The sequence below is a fragment of the Molothrus ater genome, chromosome Z (assembly GCF_012460135.2).
Source record: "Molothrus ater isolate BHLD 08-10-18 breed brown headed cowbird chromosome Z, BPBGC_Mater_1.1, whole genome shotgun sequence".
NCBI lineage: Eukaryota > Metazoa > Chordata > Aves > Passeriformes > Icteridae > Molothrus > Molothrus ater.
In genome coordinates this window covers 56,570,273-56,585,384 of record NC_050511.2, presented here as the reverse complement: position 1 = coordinate 56,585,384, position 15,112 = coordinate 56,570,273, and the positions used below count along the sequence as shown (strand labels likewise).

At 37.8% G+C, this 15,112-nt stretch overlaps 1 protein-coding gene across 1 annotated transcript in view; it reads right to left on the bottom strand.

The window, feature by feature from the left end:
- Positions 1 to 15,112, bottom strand: part of DTWD2 (DTW domain containing 2) — a 66,755-nt gene that overhangs the window by 14,960 nt on the left and 36,683 nt on the right. The window contains exon 4 of the mRNA XM_036403980.1: positions 12,221 to 12,410. Within this exon, the coding sequence (XP_036259873.1) occupies positions 12,221 to 12,410 (190 nt within the window). The remainder of the gene's footprint in view (positions 1 to 12,220; positions 12,411 to 15,112) is intronic.

The window sequence follows — 15,112 nt, the reverse complement described above, 5'->3', positions numbered from 1 at the left end:
TTTCCTTTGCAGAATTAAACTGGGCATTGTTCATTTATTTAGGTTCTGTGGCAAAATTTAGTATTGAATTTCTCTCATGCAAATTGTAAACTGTAACAAATAAAAATAGAGTGAAAAAAGCATAAAGATAAAAAGGGGACTGTAAAAAAAATTCATTTACTACTTGGCACTATTTATTATTTAGGCCTCATCACTTGCTGAAGTCTCGTAACTGTGGAGATGAGAAAAAGTATTTTTCTCTGCATCTCCTGAGCTCATTGAATAGGAGATTTTATAAAAAATTCAGAGAGCAATCAGAATAAGAGTTAATTAAGATACAGCCAGATGACAACAGTGACTTGATATTTTGCTTTTACTTCTGTTCTGGGTGTTTTCTGTGTGAAAATGAACAAATGGTTTTATATTTCTACTTTTACATTAATTGTAAACCACTGTCAAGGTGTTAGACAGTTTGCTATACAACATAAACTGTATTACACTTGTGTCTGTGAGCAATAACTACATTAGAAGGAAATTTTAACTTTCTCTGGAAGGAACTTATGTAAATGGCCGAGTACACTTTAGAGTAACTGCTTGTTCCATCAACGAAATTCCTCTGATTTTTGAACATGTTTTCAGAAACAAAATGCTACTCATTCCTTAATCCTCTAGGCTTGAAAATGGCAAATTCACAAATAAAGTTTTATTATCTGAATGTACCAGAGGACTAGATGACAAACCCCACTTACTGTTAAAAAGTATGCTATAACTATTCAATGAACCTCAAACCATTACAGTTTCTTCACCAACTCATTCATGACTTTACCCATCATTAACAGAAAATAATTAAATTCAGCATTTGCTCAGCTATGCATAGTGCATAGCTGAGCAAATTAAGTTATGCATTAATTTTGTACTGATAGCTCTGGTATTGCTGCAAGTTGAATCGCTGACAGAAGACCCTACAGCCAACTACAATTCAGTGTCCTAAACCTTTTGACACTTTAGCATTTCATCACATCTACCATGTAATTTGCTTTAAACCAGGTGGCATTTTATGACTTCCTGTCTAGCATTTGACTCTTCAGGGAAAGCCCATGGGACTCTCCTACCTAGTAACTTCAGTGGCACCACTTCAACTGAAAAGCAGGTGGACCCGTAGAGGAAGGGGGTTTTTTAATGTCTTTTCTTTTAAATAAAAGGAGTGGCAAGAGTCTGTCCCTTGCTCTCCATACTCCGTGAGCAGCTCTATTATTTCTTTCTTAGTGCTCAGTGAAGTCCTGAGAATAGCTGGCACATCTCTTCACTGATTCCTACAGAAGAGGGTTAAGAATGCTCTCCCAAAGAATCCCTATGATGACAGAGTTTCAAGCAAGCTGTTTGATAGAACTTACTCTCAGACATCCCATACCATCTGTGAATCCACGCTTACCCCGCAGAGGCCACACAAATACAATCCAGTAAGTGCTACTCACTTTGCACAACATGAAGTTTTGACAAGAGCAACAAGGTAAGTTGGCAAAGAATTCTTTAAACAGATGTTGATGTGACTTGACTTTGGTGAAAGATCAAACCTCTGGAATCTCAAGGACCAGTTTGTCTTGACAGCTACTCAGGCATATTACATGATGGTCAGTGAACAATTGAAAAGGAACAGAAATGTCTAAGTGTTTAATAAATATTTAATCACATCTTCCAAACTGTAGCAGATTTGGGCCACGTTTCTCAGAAGCTGATAATAAGAAAAGCTCCCCCTGCCTGACAAATTGCTGAAGTTCTCTTCCATTGACTGGAGTTCTAGACAGCATATAACCTTGACATTTCAAATTTATAGAGCCTTTTCAGAAGACAGCACATCAACTATAAAGTGGCATCATTGCTTTTAATTAATCAGTTTATGAGGTGAAAGAACACAGTTTCTTGTCATCAGTTAACACCTTTTGTACACCTTCCCTTTGTATTGAAGACAGTGAAGCATTTTGAAGGATTTTTTTGTAGTACTATAGTATTTTAATTAAACAGTAAGTGTTCTTAACAATCTGATTATATTGCTTGCAAATAGAATTATATTTAGCAGACTGCACCTATCTTATGCACAGAGAGAGAATGTCACAAAAAGGTCAGACAGAAGGGAGTAAATAAACTCAGCAGGAATGACCCTTTGACAAATGCAGTGCTGAGTAAGAACATTTGTGTAGTACCTTGAAGCTTTGCAGTTTATTGCCACAAACAAGTTCATAAATCATCCTGAGGGTCTTGCCTCAAAACCATTATGTTTACCTTTAATAGGTAGCAAATGTACAACCTATTTTAACAGCTTTATTATGATGCATTTTACCGCAGGATTCCTAGGATCTCATATAAATATGAGCAAACAGCTTAAAAAAATGTTTAAGAAAGAAAGCATATGGTAGCATTTACCTTATCTACTAGCAGATCACATTTTTTCTAGTTCATTTCAAGGCCATCAAACTGTACAATGAAGAATACCTAAATTCAATAGGAAAAATGGGGAAAACTGAATTTAAGAAAATGTTGAACTACTCTGGGCAAAATTTGGCTAGGATACCTGAGCTGAAAGCCCATCATACATAGAAAGAAATAAAACTCTCAGTTTACTTATTTATGTTCATAGAATCATAAAATAGTTTAATTGGAAGGGACTTTTCAAGGGTCATTTAGTCCAGACCCCTCCACCTGGCCTTGTTGAACCTCATGAGGCTTCCACAGGTCCACTTCTCAAGCTCATTCAGATGCCTCTGAATGACATCACATCCTTCAGGAGTGTCATCCCATCACTTAGCTTGTAGTCATCTGCAAATCTGCTGTGGGTGCACTTGATCCCTTTGTCTGTGTCATTACTGAAGACACTAAATAAATAACACTGCTTCCAGTAGAGACCGCTGAGGGTACCACTTGCCACTGATTCCCATTGGAACACTAAACCCTTGACCCTCACTAAACCACTACCCTCTGGATGTGACTGTTCACCTACTTCCTCATCCACCTAACAGTCTACCTATCCAACCCATCTCTCTCCAATTTAGAGAAAAGGAAGTTGTGGGGGACCCTGTCAAAAGCTCTACAGGAGTCCAGATAGATGACACTTGTACCCCTTTCCTGTAGCCCTGTCCACTGATGTAGTTCCCTCACTGTAGAAAGGGTTGAACTAGATGATTTTTAAAGTCCCTTCCAAACCAAACCATTCTACGGTTCTACAATTTGCAAAAGAAATTTTTGTATACACTACAGAAGACTCTGAACTAATTGCCAAGGCAGGAAAAAGCAAGTAAGGTGAGCTGCAATGAACTCAGGTACAAACAAATACTGGAGAGGGTATCCAAGAGACTGGGCGGACTGCTGGCTGGAACATTTCGGGTGCATGGAGCATAAGGGCGCATCCTGGGCTGGGCCTTGCCTTTGATGAGGCAATGCCTTGCACTGCACTGGGCCTGGATCCCAGCCATACAGTGGCCAGCACTCCCTGGCACAACACAGGCAATACTCCACACCTGGCCCTGGAGCCCCAGTCTTGCCCCAGAGTGGCCAGATGAGGGAAGTCCCACCTGGGGAAAGGGCACAGGACAGCCAAAGGGTAGTTTAGCCAGGACATTAAGCTAGCACAGGTCTTGACTCTATTTCCTGCTGGACTTCCTATCAGCTGAACACCATGAAACAGAAGTGTATGCTCTTTTCTACAGCTTTTCTGTCTTTCTCTCTTTCTTCTTCTAATTTCCTCTTCCTGGAGTTTTGAGAAACTTAAAATGGGATGGGGTTGGAGCCTGCTAAATTGAATGGGGCACCAAGTTAATGCTTTTTGAAGTGTTTTATGTTGATTGTATATTGCTTTAAACTTTTGCCAGCATTCTCTGCTTTTCTGAAGCTGCCATTAAAGCTTTTTTTGTTGTTTGACGCTTCAGGATATCTTGTCTGCATTTCTCCTATGCTTTTAACTCTGAGTACATGAAAAATTGTGAGCCCCTTTAAGAAGCTTGCCAAGCCATGTTTTTAGGGCTTTATAGGTATTACTTTACAATTCATGCAAGTAAATCTACAAAGACTGCACATTAAGAGAGAGTCTTGCATAAAGTTAATCACTCATCATATTTGATTACTACTCCTAAACAGAAGATCAGCAAATTGGAATCCCAGTTCCAATTAACAATTAAAAGAATTTCTGTACTGCACCAAAAGTTTTTCAATTTGTATTACAACAAGAAGTGTTCAAGGGGTATTTCGTGCAAAGATTTCAATGCAGGAAAAATATCATCATCAGTGGTATTGCCTAAGTGCATGACAATTTAACAATTCCAAATCTGGTTCAGAATTTGAAATGTTGTCTTCTCTGTATGAAAAGTCCAAAATGTACACAGATAATGTAGTTAGAGGCCTGAGTTTTCCTCTAGTTGTCTGTGAATTTTTGTGCCCTTTTCTTAATAGGAGGCTTCTGGGCCTGAAATGAACAGCATGTGTGCATTCAAGCAAGCAGATGTGCATCTAGCTCTTGGGCACTAAATTTTGCATCAAATTTATTATTATAATCCCAAAATCACATTGCTGACAAGTAAATTGCCCATTTGTAAAAAAAAAAAAAAAAAAATCGTTTTTTAATATGCTTTCATTAACATTTATCTACAGTGAATTTCCTGTACTTTATGTGTACTGTATTAGTGTCCAGTTACTGAAATTCACACTCCTTATAGAACTCTCCACTGAGTTATCACTACCACTTTCAATTACTTACTGCCATGATGACATTTTGTCACTTAACTAGTATACCTTTGGTATTATTTCAGAATATGTTGAACAACCTGGATTCACTGCAGGCTCCACTAACAATTTCTCTACAAATCATAAAATAAAATTACAGTCACTATGAAAACAGACCAGTTACTGATGCCTCGTTTAGCATTTTTTAAACAAGACAGCATTTCTTTGTATGACACTTATTTCTATTGAGGGTATTTGGTGAGGGATCTGCAAAAAGTGACCTTTGCACTGATTCAGTCAGATTGCTTCTGAAGGAGCCATGAAGCAGGTGGGTAAACAGCTTCAGTAAATTTGTAAGGTACGTCACCTGTTTTCAACAGTTGCATTGAGCTAGACCAATACTGCACTTATATCCCTGGATCTCCTAATCCTATTCTTAATCAGATTTTCCACTAAGTTATTAATATTACTGCAGTGTACCTAGATATGTGAAAGGATAAGCAGAAACACAGCCAACAACATGCAGTACTCACGCAATCATCAAGGACTGTGATAATCTTAAACTGTGATATTAAGACTTTCTGAGTCTTCGCTGTTGACTGGGTAAGAAAGCATTGACACATGACTGTCCTCAGAAAACTGACAATTCTAGAGCTGAACATAAATTTTGTCGTCAAAAGATCATTTTGGATACTTTATCCTTATTTCAAGAATATGAGCATCAATTGTGCTGGAAGTTTCGAGCATTGGAGGAATGACTTTTCCTCCTTAGGACAGTCATGCATGACATTATATACACATAATGCAGTCTAACACACAGGAGATTAGCACTCTTCTGATGCAACTGTGTAGATAGATCAACAAAATTATAATTACCATTTTTAGTTACATGGCCCTTACTAAAAATGATCATGTAGAAAGCCTGCTTTGCATCAGTTGAAATACTTTCTGACTATTAAAGGTTGTTTTTCTACAAGGGTTACTGCAAATAGATGCTCTTGATATTGATAAAAAACTCTAGTCTCCAAATCTCTAAATGTTCACTAAAATGATGGTACAGGCAGTGTTTGTGAAAATCTCTGAATAACAATTAGTCTTACACATACATTCTTGCAATTTCTGGATGGTTCTGCCATATAGTCTCAATACGGCATCTGAATTCTCTTGCAGGAGAAGAAATACACAAATTATTTTCAAATGTTAAAGGAGTAGTTACAGTAAGTCAGATTTAATGATGACTCCCCAGTCTCAAAGCTACTTCTTATGTTCTAAAAGCTCAAGCAAGACTGCAGACAGATCTGTTAAAATCTTTTAAAAGTGACATCTTGAGCCCCAAGAAAGCTGGTTAGAAAATAAATTCCATCTCAGGGAAGGAAGTGTGAGAAGGGAGAGAGAGGAGGAGCAAGAGATCCCAAGCATAATCTAAAGTTGGATACCAAAACATCAACTTGCTTGAGAACCAGTGCTTGACAATACAAGCATACAATTACAAATGCTCATGACTAGTCAAGCAGATTTAAGCATACAGTGCAAGCTGAACTAAACACTAAAGCTCAAAGGTTAAAAATTTGCTGTAAGAAACCAGATTTCAGATGATACCAATTTGATGTGATACCAATTTTCATGTAGCGAAGAAAGTATAAGGAAAACAAAATAGATGTGTTAGAAATTGTGAAGGCATGATGGAAAAAAAGAAAATGAAGTATTGAATACATGAATAACAGCAATGCTGTGATGAATGCATAAATAGGATAATTTGTTGGCACAATGCTGCTGAACTTATTATGCCCAATAAGTGGCAGAAGAGTGCATCGACAAAGAATTAAAAAGTCACAATGAATATAAAGCTTCCCCCAGCCTTAAACCGAGCCCACTCATGTACAAGCAGACACACCATTCAGACTAACAGTGAGTTAAGGCAGAAACAAGAAGACAAACAGTCTGTGCAAATGGTAACATTAAAACTGGAACACTAATTTAATGAAATTAGTTCTGAGGTATTTACAAAGTATTTTGTCCCTACAAAATGTCAAAGCATTACAGATTATTAGGTTAGAAAGTTACATATAACAACATAGGAAAAAAAAGCAAAAAAAAATAACAGTGAACTACACTTTATGCCCCATACCTGACTGTCTAAAATGAAATTTTTCTTGACTGTTGGCTAGATCAATGCTGATGCCTCAGCTAAAAATTAGAGGGAAATACAGTATCCATGCACCATTCCACATTCACTTAAAACTATTTATTTGTACCTGAATACCAGAAAATGAATTCTTTTTCCCACCCCTCAATATTCTCAAAATAAAATGTGATGACACTGAGGTGGTGAGAGCTGCTCCAGAGCCTGGGCAGGGACAGTCCCCTTGGCATCAGCATGGCATGGTACAGCTCCCAGTGCCTCTGCTGCTCAGTCTTACCATGCACACTGATATGCATTGCTCTTGACCCAAGACTCCTCTCCTCTGAGGAGGGAGCACAGAGGCACCAAAAAAAAACAGAATCCAAGAGGTGCAAAACCTCTGCTGAGCCCCAAGTCAGAGCCAGTGTGCCCTGAGGGCACCGAGCCCCGCCTAGGGCTGAGTCACTGCCAGCAGGGCAGACAAGGCAAGGGGAGGACTCTATTGTCCCGTCCCCGGAGGTAAACCAGATGAGATGACAGGTGAGAAAGGACAGATGTGTGCCAGCAGGACTCATGGACAAGGCTTCACACAGAAAGCAGCACAGTACCTCTGGGGCAAGCACGCATCTTGGCAGTCCAGGGTGGGGGGCAAACATATACAACAAACAAGGGACTCAAAGCCTTCATCTAAATGACAAATCTCCCCGGCAGTGGATGCAGGGCTCAGTGCAAAGCCCATCAAAGCCTCAGAACAATCACACAGTTCCTCAGATCCCACCACATTTAGCCCTGGAACCCAGCTCTGCCTCAATGTCACAGGAAGATAATCTCAAAACACCCCAAGAGATGGGAAGGAGGGAGCTGCAGGCCGGGCAGGGACCCTCCTGTCCTAAGCTGGCTGCACCTTGTGCAGCCACAAGACCAGGAAGATGGCAAAAATAGTAAGAAATAATAAACCATACTATCTAGGAAGTCCTGTAAACCTTTTCTCTTTAGTTCCCATCCCTTCCAAAAAGTGGTCAGCAAAGGCAACAACCACTGCGTAGCACTTTTCAAGTATTTTTAAGGATGGGTATTTATTTTCTACAATTATCCCACAAAAGTAGGAAGACCCAAAGATTTTCACTGGATTTTTAAAAAAGGAAAAAAATATCAGGTGCTAGAAATAATTCATTCAGGTTTGGAATAGCATATTCCTGGATTTACAACAGTGATCCAGAAATACTCATCCATAAATAAAAATAATTTGTTTATTACCTACTTCCAATGAAACAATAAGCACTTGGGATAGATTGTCTACTTTTTATATATATGGTTTTCAGGTTAACTTTTTCAATTCTTATTTGGTGCTGAAGTGTGGAAGGAGTAGAAAGCCAAAAGCAGGAGTTTAGTCATCTCTCCCCACTATGCTGTGCTTATCTCCTCATAAACAGAAGCAGCTTCACCTACAGTGGCCTGTGATTGCTTCACACAATACACCACCACATGAACTGTGCCAAATGGCTAGTTCTTCTCTCCAACTATTGCATCTGCTTCTCCAAGGTAACTGAATACCTTCTCTGTATCCCCTCTGCAACAGCAGCTGTTGCACAAAAGCCTGCAGACCCCTTCCTCAGTTGTGGCTATGCAAAGCATCCTGGGATAATGTGCTTCTCCAGAGGGTGCTATTTCATGGAGTACCCTATGTAATCAATGTAATAATCATATTAAAGACTATTAAAGTCACATGAGCAGCAGCTGAGAGAACTCAGGGTGTTTAGCCTCGAGAAGAGGCAACTCAGGGGAGACTTTATCACTCTCCACAACTCCCTGAAAGGAGATTGTAGCCAGGTGGGGCTCCGTTTCTTCTCCCACATAGTTAAAAACAGGACAAGAGGACACAGTCTAAAGCTGCCCCAGGGGAGGTTTAGGCTGAAAATGAGGAGGAACTTTTTTACAGAAAGGATGATTAGGCACTGGAATGGGCTGGTCAGAGAGGCAGTGGAGTGAGTCACTGTCCCTGAAGGGGAAAAGACTTTCAAGGAAATACAGGATGTGGTGCTTGGTATCAGTGCCAACAAGTTGACAAGGTAGTGTTCTGTCCTAAACTGAACTTCAGGACCTCAAAAGTCTTTTCCAATCTACTTAAGTCTGTGATTTTGTAAAGTCACCTTAACCCCAGTGCCTCATAGGTTTTTGCTAAAAATTTTGTCCAACCTCATGCTTTGCAATTTATGAAAAAAAATTCCATACAATAAGAATGATTCTGGATTAAGACATAAATTTACATTTTTCTGATAAGGTTAAATATGTTAGATTCATATATATCTATTTCCTCTGGGGCTTTCAGGAAGAGCGCAATTTAAATTTCTTTTAACATATTTTCAAGGAAAAATGCTCTGCTGACTGAGCTGTTAATTAACAGAGCTTTTATTGGAGATCTCAAGATTTTAATACTAATTTAAAACAACAGCCAAGTTTATTAAAATATCCCACAGTATCTTGAAAATCATTCAGCATAGCAGTTTGTATTACTCAAAATCAGCAAAGTTGTAAAGTAATACAATTAAATATTCCTTTCAATGACTCCAATCGATGGTGTCTTTGTAGTTAAGAATTGCTAATGTCTTCATTACTAAAATAGCTCTTTTCTACCTCCAGAATATTGATTAAAAGCACAAATCGCCATTTATTGAATAAGTCTAGTTTCTTTTTGTATTACAGATAATGCCTACAGGTATCACATCCTCTTCACTTTTAACATCCCCTCTATATAGCTGTTGTCATATCCACCTTATTTTCTCTCTGGGGCCAAAGCCTGCCTTCTTGAATTTCAAATATAGGGATATTCAACTCACTTTTGTCTCAGAAAATTGCAATATCAACCCAAAGTTTCAAGATATGATCAGCAAAAACTTTTTTCAAATAGAGAACCATTTGCATGGTTCATTTAACTATGACAGATGAACTATGACATAGAAAACAAGAAATAATGTAGAAATAGTAAAAAGCCCAAAAAACCCTACAGTGTTGGCCATGATGCCTAGATCAGTGAGAAAGATGAAACAGAACACTGCCAAAGGTTGAACAAACTTTAGTCCCTAACAGTGCTGGTGTTTACTTGCAGACAGTTTTATAACTACGTTCTCCCACATTACTCATAATTTTAACCATTAAGAAGTGTCTAGGGGGCTGCACAGGTGCCTCAAGATAATTTCAACACAAAATGATCAAACTTAGTCTAACATCCAGGTGTGTACACAGCCCTTTCACTGCTCCACACTCACACACTCAGGGTGTGTCATCTTGGAGCCTTACCTATCTCACCGGTGACTGTATGCAGCTACAGTGCAAGCTCTAACTTGGCACAGCACAGAACAAATAAAGCAAAAATAACAGTCAAACCACTAAATGTATCCTTTAAACTTGATCTAAGAGACTGATGTCAGCCAGGTCACACCTCAACATGGGAAAACAGTTTTTCCTGCAGGAAGCTATTTTTGCATTTGGGAACTCCAACAATGTCATCATAACACACCCATGTGACTTGAATAATAGAAAGTATCAAGTAGCATATAAAATAAAAATCAAACCAAATATTGATTATAGCTCTGATATATTTACTATTTACCACAGTTTAAGAAAAAATTAGTACTTTTATTAACTTAATACTTCAAGAATCACTGTATCACTGTATTCATTTACTCTAAGAATTTAAGCCCTTTAAAACAAGAGCAGCAATGCAATTCCAATAAAAAAGAAGGATATGAATGTCAGAATATACCTTTCCTTGAAAAAAGGGCCAGATAAGAAGTCGAGTGTTGATGAATAACTGCAAATGCTAAAGACTGCAATCGAAGCACTACAGAATTCATGTATGCACAAAGAAGCAAATCTCCTAAGAATGTTTTTTTATATTCATGCTGTCTGCTGATTTTCTTTCCTAGAGCTTGAAGTATGATCCCTTGCATCACTGTTTCATAAATCAATGCCTCTGAACTTTCTCAGAAAGGAAGTCTGTGACTCACCCCAGTGACAAATCGTATCCAGTCGTTAGTTCTGGTGCCCACTTGCAGGGAGGAAAGGTGCACAGTACCCAATTATCAACTTCCATCCAGAAAATCTCTCTGGCCTGTCACATCTCTACACATTTTTATCCATGTTCATGTACAGAGGGTTATAGATCAATACCCTACACCTATATTTTCTCCTACAGCTATGGAATCTTGTACAAAACCTCTTAACATACAGAAAACAGTTATGGGCAAATTAGGTGTCTATAAAATCATATGTAGATGTGATTTATATCTAGTCTTTGTGGTGTAATAACCTCCTATGATAGGAACACATTTGTAAACATGAAATGGTTTTTTTCATTTGTTGTAGTGCACAGATATATCTTAATATCTTGGTGAAATCTAATGCAACAGTAGAATACATGTAAAGTAACAAACTGCATATTATGGATTTTTTAAAAGATAAATTATTTATATATTTAAATGAGGTTTCATGCATTATAGTCAACACTACTGCTCAATTTTCCAAGAGTTTTTTTGGTATAGTATCTTACTAAATTTTCATTCCATTATTTTTACATGTTCTATCAATTCAAAGTCTTTATCATCTCCAATTTGCCTTAGTCAGGATTTAATAATTTTAAAAGCATTACTTGTATGTAAAATGATCCATAAGCTTGCTGTCCATTATTAAAAATAAAATAAACATTTTAACAGACTCAGGGATACTAATTATGATCCAATGATGAAGGGAATTAATTTTTCCATTAGTAAAACTGTTGGTATTAATACTTTTTTCTAAAATACACTTTCAGTTATGTCCCTGAATAAAAAGGGCAGCTTTGTCAAAAAATTAAATGTACACAAACAATGCTAGTCTGATGAAAACACTTAAGATACAGATACAAAATTATTCATACAGTCAAATGGACAGTATTTGTAAAATGTTACCGGAGACAGAATTTTTAATATGGTGGAGACCACATATGAGAAGAGTGTGATGCTTTCCTAAGAGGCTGAAAATTCAACTTTCAGCTTTCCTATTTCTGTAATGTAAAATACTTATGCAGGGGAAATGAAACACTTATTTCAATCTTTGTATTCTAACATCTTAAACAAGACACTAAAATTTTCTACACAAATTAGTTTTCAATTTTGCAAAACAATGATTCACTATGAAGTTACATATGCTAGCTCAAAAATAAACAAAAGCAAATTTCAAATGAGAAAGTAGAAACCCTCAATATTTACAATCATCTTTCTTACAATCTTACCGATTGCCTAAATAATTCCTCAAGTTGTCTTTCTTTTGTTAGCTGGTTACATCCTCAGAAAACCACTCCCTTCTAACTCATTAGAAGCAAGAATCTACTAGACAAAACTTTGAATTTTTATTTTACAGTTTATAACTCACTTGCTTGGGAAGGCGGAAGAGAGAATTTTTGTAAAATATATCTTTAGCCTGACTCCATGTTCCATCGATGATAATCATAACAGATGGACTAGAAGACATCACTGCAACTTCTTCCAAATTGGTTGCTTCAGCTCCAGGATACAAAATTAGAGTATTGGGATTTCTGCACACAGTTGCTAATTCAGGATACCTTTAATGCACAGAAACATAAAATCAAATAGATTATTGAAAGTTTTCATGATGTACACATACTTTCAAATATTAGCTCCCACTCATCTCCACCAAATTTTATTTAAATTTCCCTTTCTCATCTATCACTTTCTCCTTCCAACACCTCTGAAGCTGTTGGTTTTCCTCCAACAGCTAAAGTGGGGGCAGCTTCTAAGTGGGGGCAGTGAAAAAACAACCACAAAAGTGACCAATGAAAGCTGAATAAAGCAATATATCACATCTTTTGCAATGCTTAATCACTACTCTAATGTGTATTGGAGCCAAAGACATTATGAATTTTTACCAAAATTTAATACATGCATTCTAGAAAATTTTTTTCAAACACTTAGCATAAAATTACTGCAATTATCCTATTTTTAACCTTAGAGAAAATATTAGCAATTCATAGTCCACACCAACAGGACACTTTTGAAAATGTTATAATTTCCATTGGTTTGGTGTTTTTTTAATTACTACTTATACTAACTGGTACAGTTATAGTTCCCATTCTTTTACACGCTCTTCTTCCTTCCTGTGGGCTTCTACACTTGTCAGTGGTACCACAGGAGTAACACTGCCTGTATTGAGTGTACAGTTGATGTACATAGAAACTCCTGAAGTGTTGGCAGGACACCACTGTCTTAGCCTATAAAAACCTGTGAAAGACATTGTCATTTAAATAGTACTCCAGGTCTCAAAAAGCCAAGTCTAAACTAGTCTGGCCTGAACACTCCAGGGATGGGGCAGCCACAGCTTCTGCAAGCAACCTGTTTCCATGCCTCACCCCATAAAGGGTAAAGAATTTATTCCTAGTATCTAATCTAAATCTACTACTCTCTTCCAGTTTAAAACCATTTCCTTTGTTCTAGACCTTGCAAAAGTCCTTCTCCAGCTTTCTTGAAATCCCCTTTAGGTACCAAAAGGCTTCCATAAGGTCTCTCTTGGAGCCTTCTCTTCTCCAGACTGAGCAACTCTAACTCTCAGCCTTTTCCATAGGAGACGCATTCAGCTCTCTGACTATCCTCATAGCCTTCCTCTGGACTCATTCCAACATGTCCATGGTCCATATCTTTTCTGTGTTAAGGGCTCAGAGCTGGACACAGTACTCCAGATGGCATTTCGCCAGAATGGAATAGACAAGAAAAGGCTAGTCTTGTAATAAAGACTGCATTACTTGTCTGGAACTCATTTCTCAGTCTTCAGTCTTGCTTCAATCAGAAAGCTTAAAGAAATATAAAGCAAGGGTTGACTGTCCAAAGCATGTGACATCAAATAAGAAATTAATTCTACATTGTACCTCAGTGGCCATAAGGTGTAAACTACTTTGGTAGGATGAGAAGATCTTTATGCAGTTGAAACACCACGTGAAGTGGAAAGAGAAGCCAGCACATCTTAGGTGTATCAGAATGGGATTAACAATAGTCAACACATAAAGTGGGCTCTTCATGATACCTACCAAGATCCACTTGGTGCAAGATCACAGATACAGGCACACTGTAAACATCTAAGTTCACACTGAGGAATTTCTATTGTCACTGTCACCTTTTAAGTTCCAGAAACCAGGCATCTGCGCCACTTCTCCAAAAATCAAGCAATAACATGTATTTGTAGGGGGAAGCAGTGGTAGGAGTGGGGAGGACTAGGGAAGAAAGAAATGGTTCATAATTGATTTTGAGTTGATATATACAGGGTGTACTTAAACCTGCACTCCATTATCACTCTCTGTGGAGGCATGTGAAAAAAACAATTTTAAGAATGTTAAATTCAGACAGTATTGAAGTGCAAGACATTGAGATCCTGAGATTAAGACTCAAATGGGACCATAAAGGATGCATATGAAATGAATGTGGAATGGAATTCAGTGTACCAATAAGCCTGGACATAGTATTCCACCATGTGACCACCCTCACTGCCAGCCATCCTCCCTCCAGCAAACAGTCCAGACTGATTCAACACTGTGTTTCATTCCTGTCAATGTCATTTACTACAAAGAACAAACACACAAACAAACAAAACCAAAACATAATGATTTGTCTTTCCAAAATGAGCAGGAAAATTGTAAATAGAAACTGGAAATCTGTAAGATAAGCCTGTGGCAAACACTTCTTCCCACTATTTTTTAAGCCTTACTTACACTATAGTAATATGGTATCATTTTAATTTAACCAACAATCTTGTTACATAAAATCAAAAGCAAGAGGCCACGGTATCTAATACCCAAGGCTTAAAACTGGTCATTATTTTCATGTTTGTCTTGAGAACCCAAGTCTTCAATTTAAACTATCCTAATCCTGAGACAGAAGAGATTTTAAATCCCCTTAGAGGATTAAAAAATGAATTACTAAAACTATTCCAAATCTGTTATGAAGCTCTTTAAGTTTATATTAGGAGCACCACAACTGATGTTTTAGTTGACAATTCAGTTGAAAACACTGGTTTTCAAGGATCATAGGTCATCCTATTTCAAGGTCATCCAAGGATCATAGAATCATCACAAAATCACAAAATGGCTTGGCTTGGAAGGGACCTGAAACATCATCCTGTTCCAACCTCCTTGCCACAAACTGGGACACCTTCTACTAGACCAGACTGCTCAGAGCCTCACACAACCTGGCCTTGAGCACATCAGGACAGGGCATCTACAGCTTCTCTGGGCAATCTGTCCCAATGTCTCACCACCCC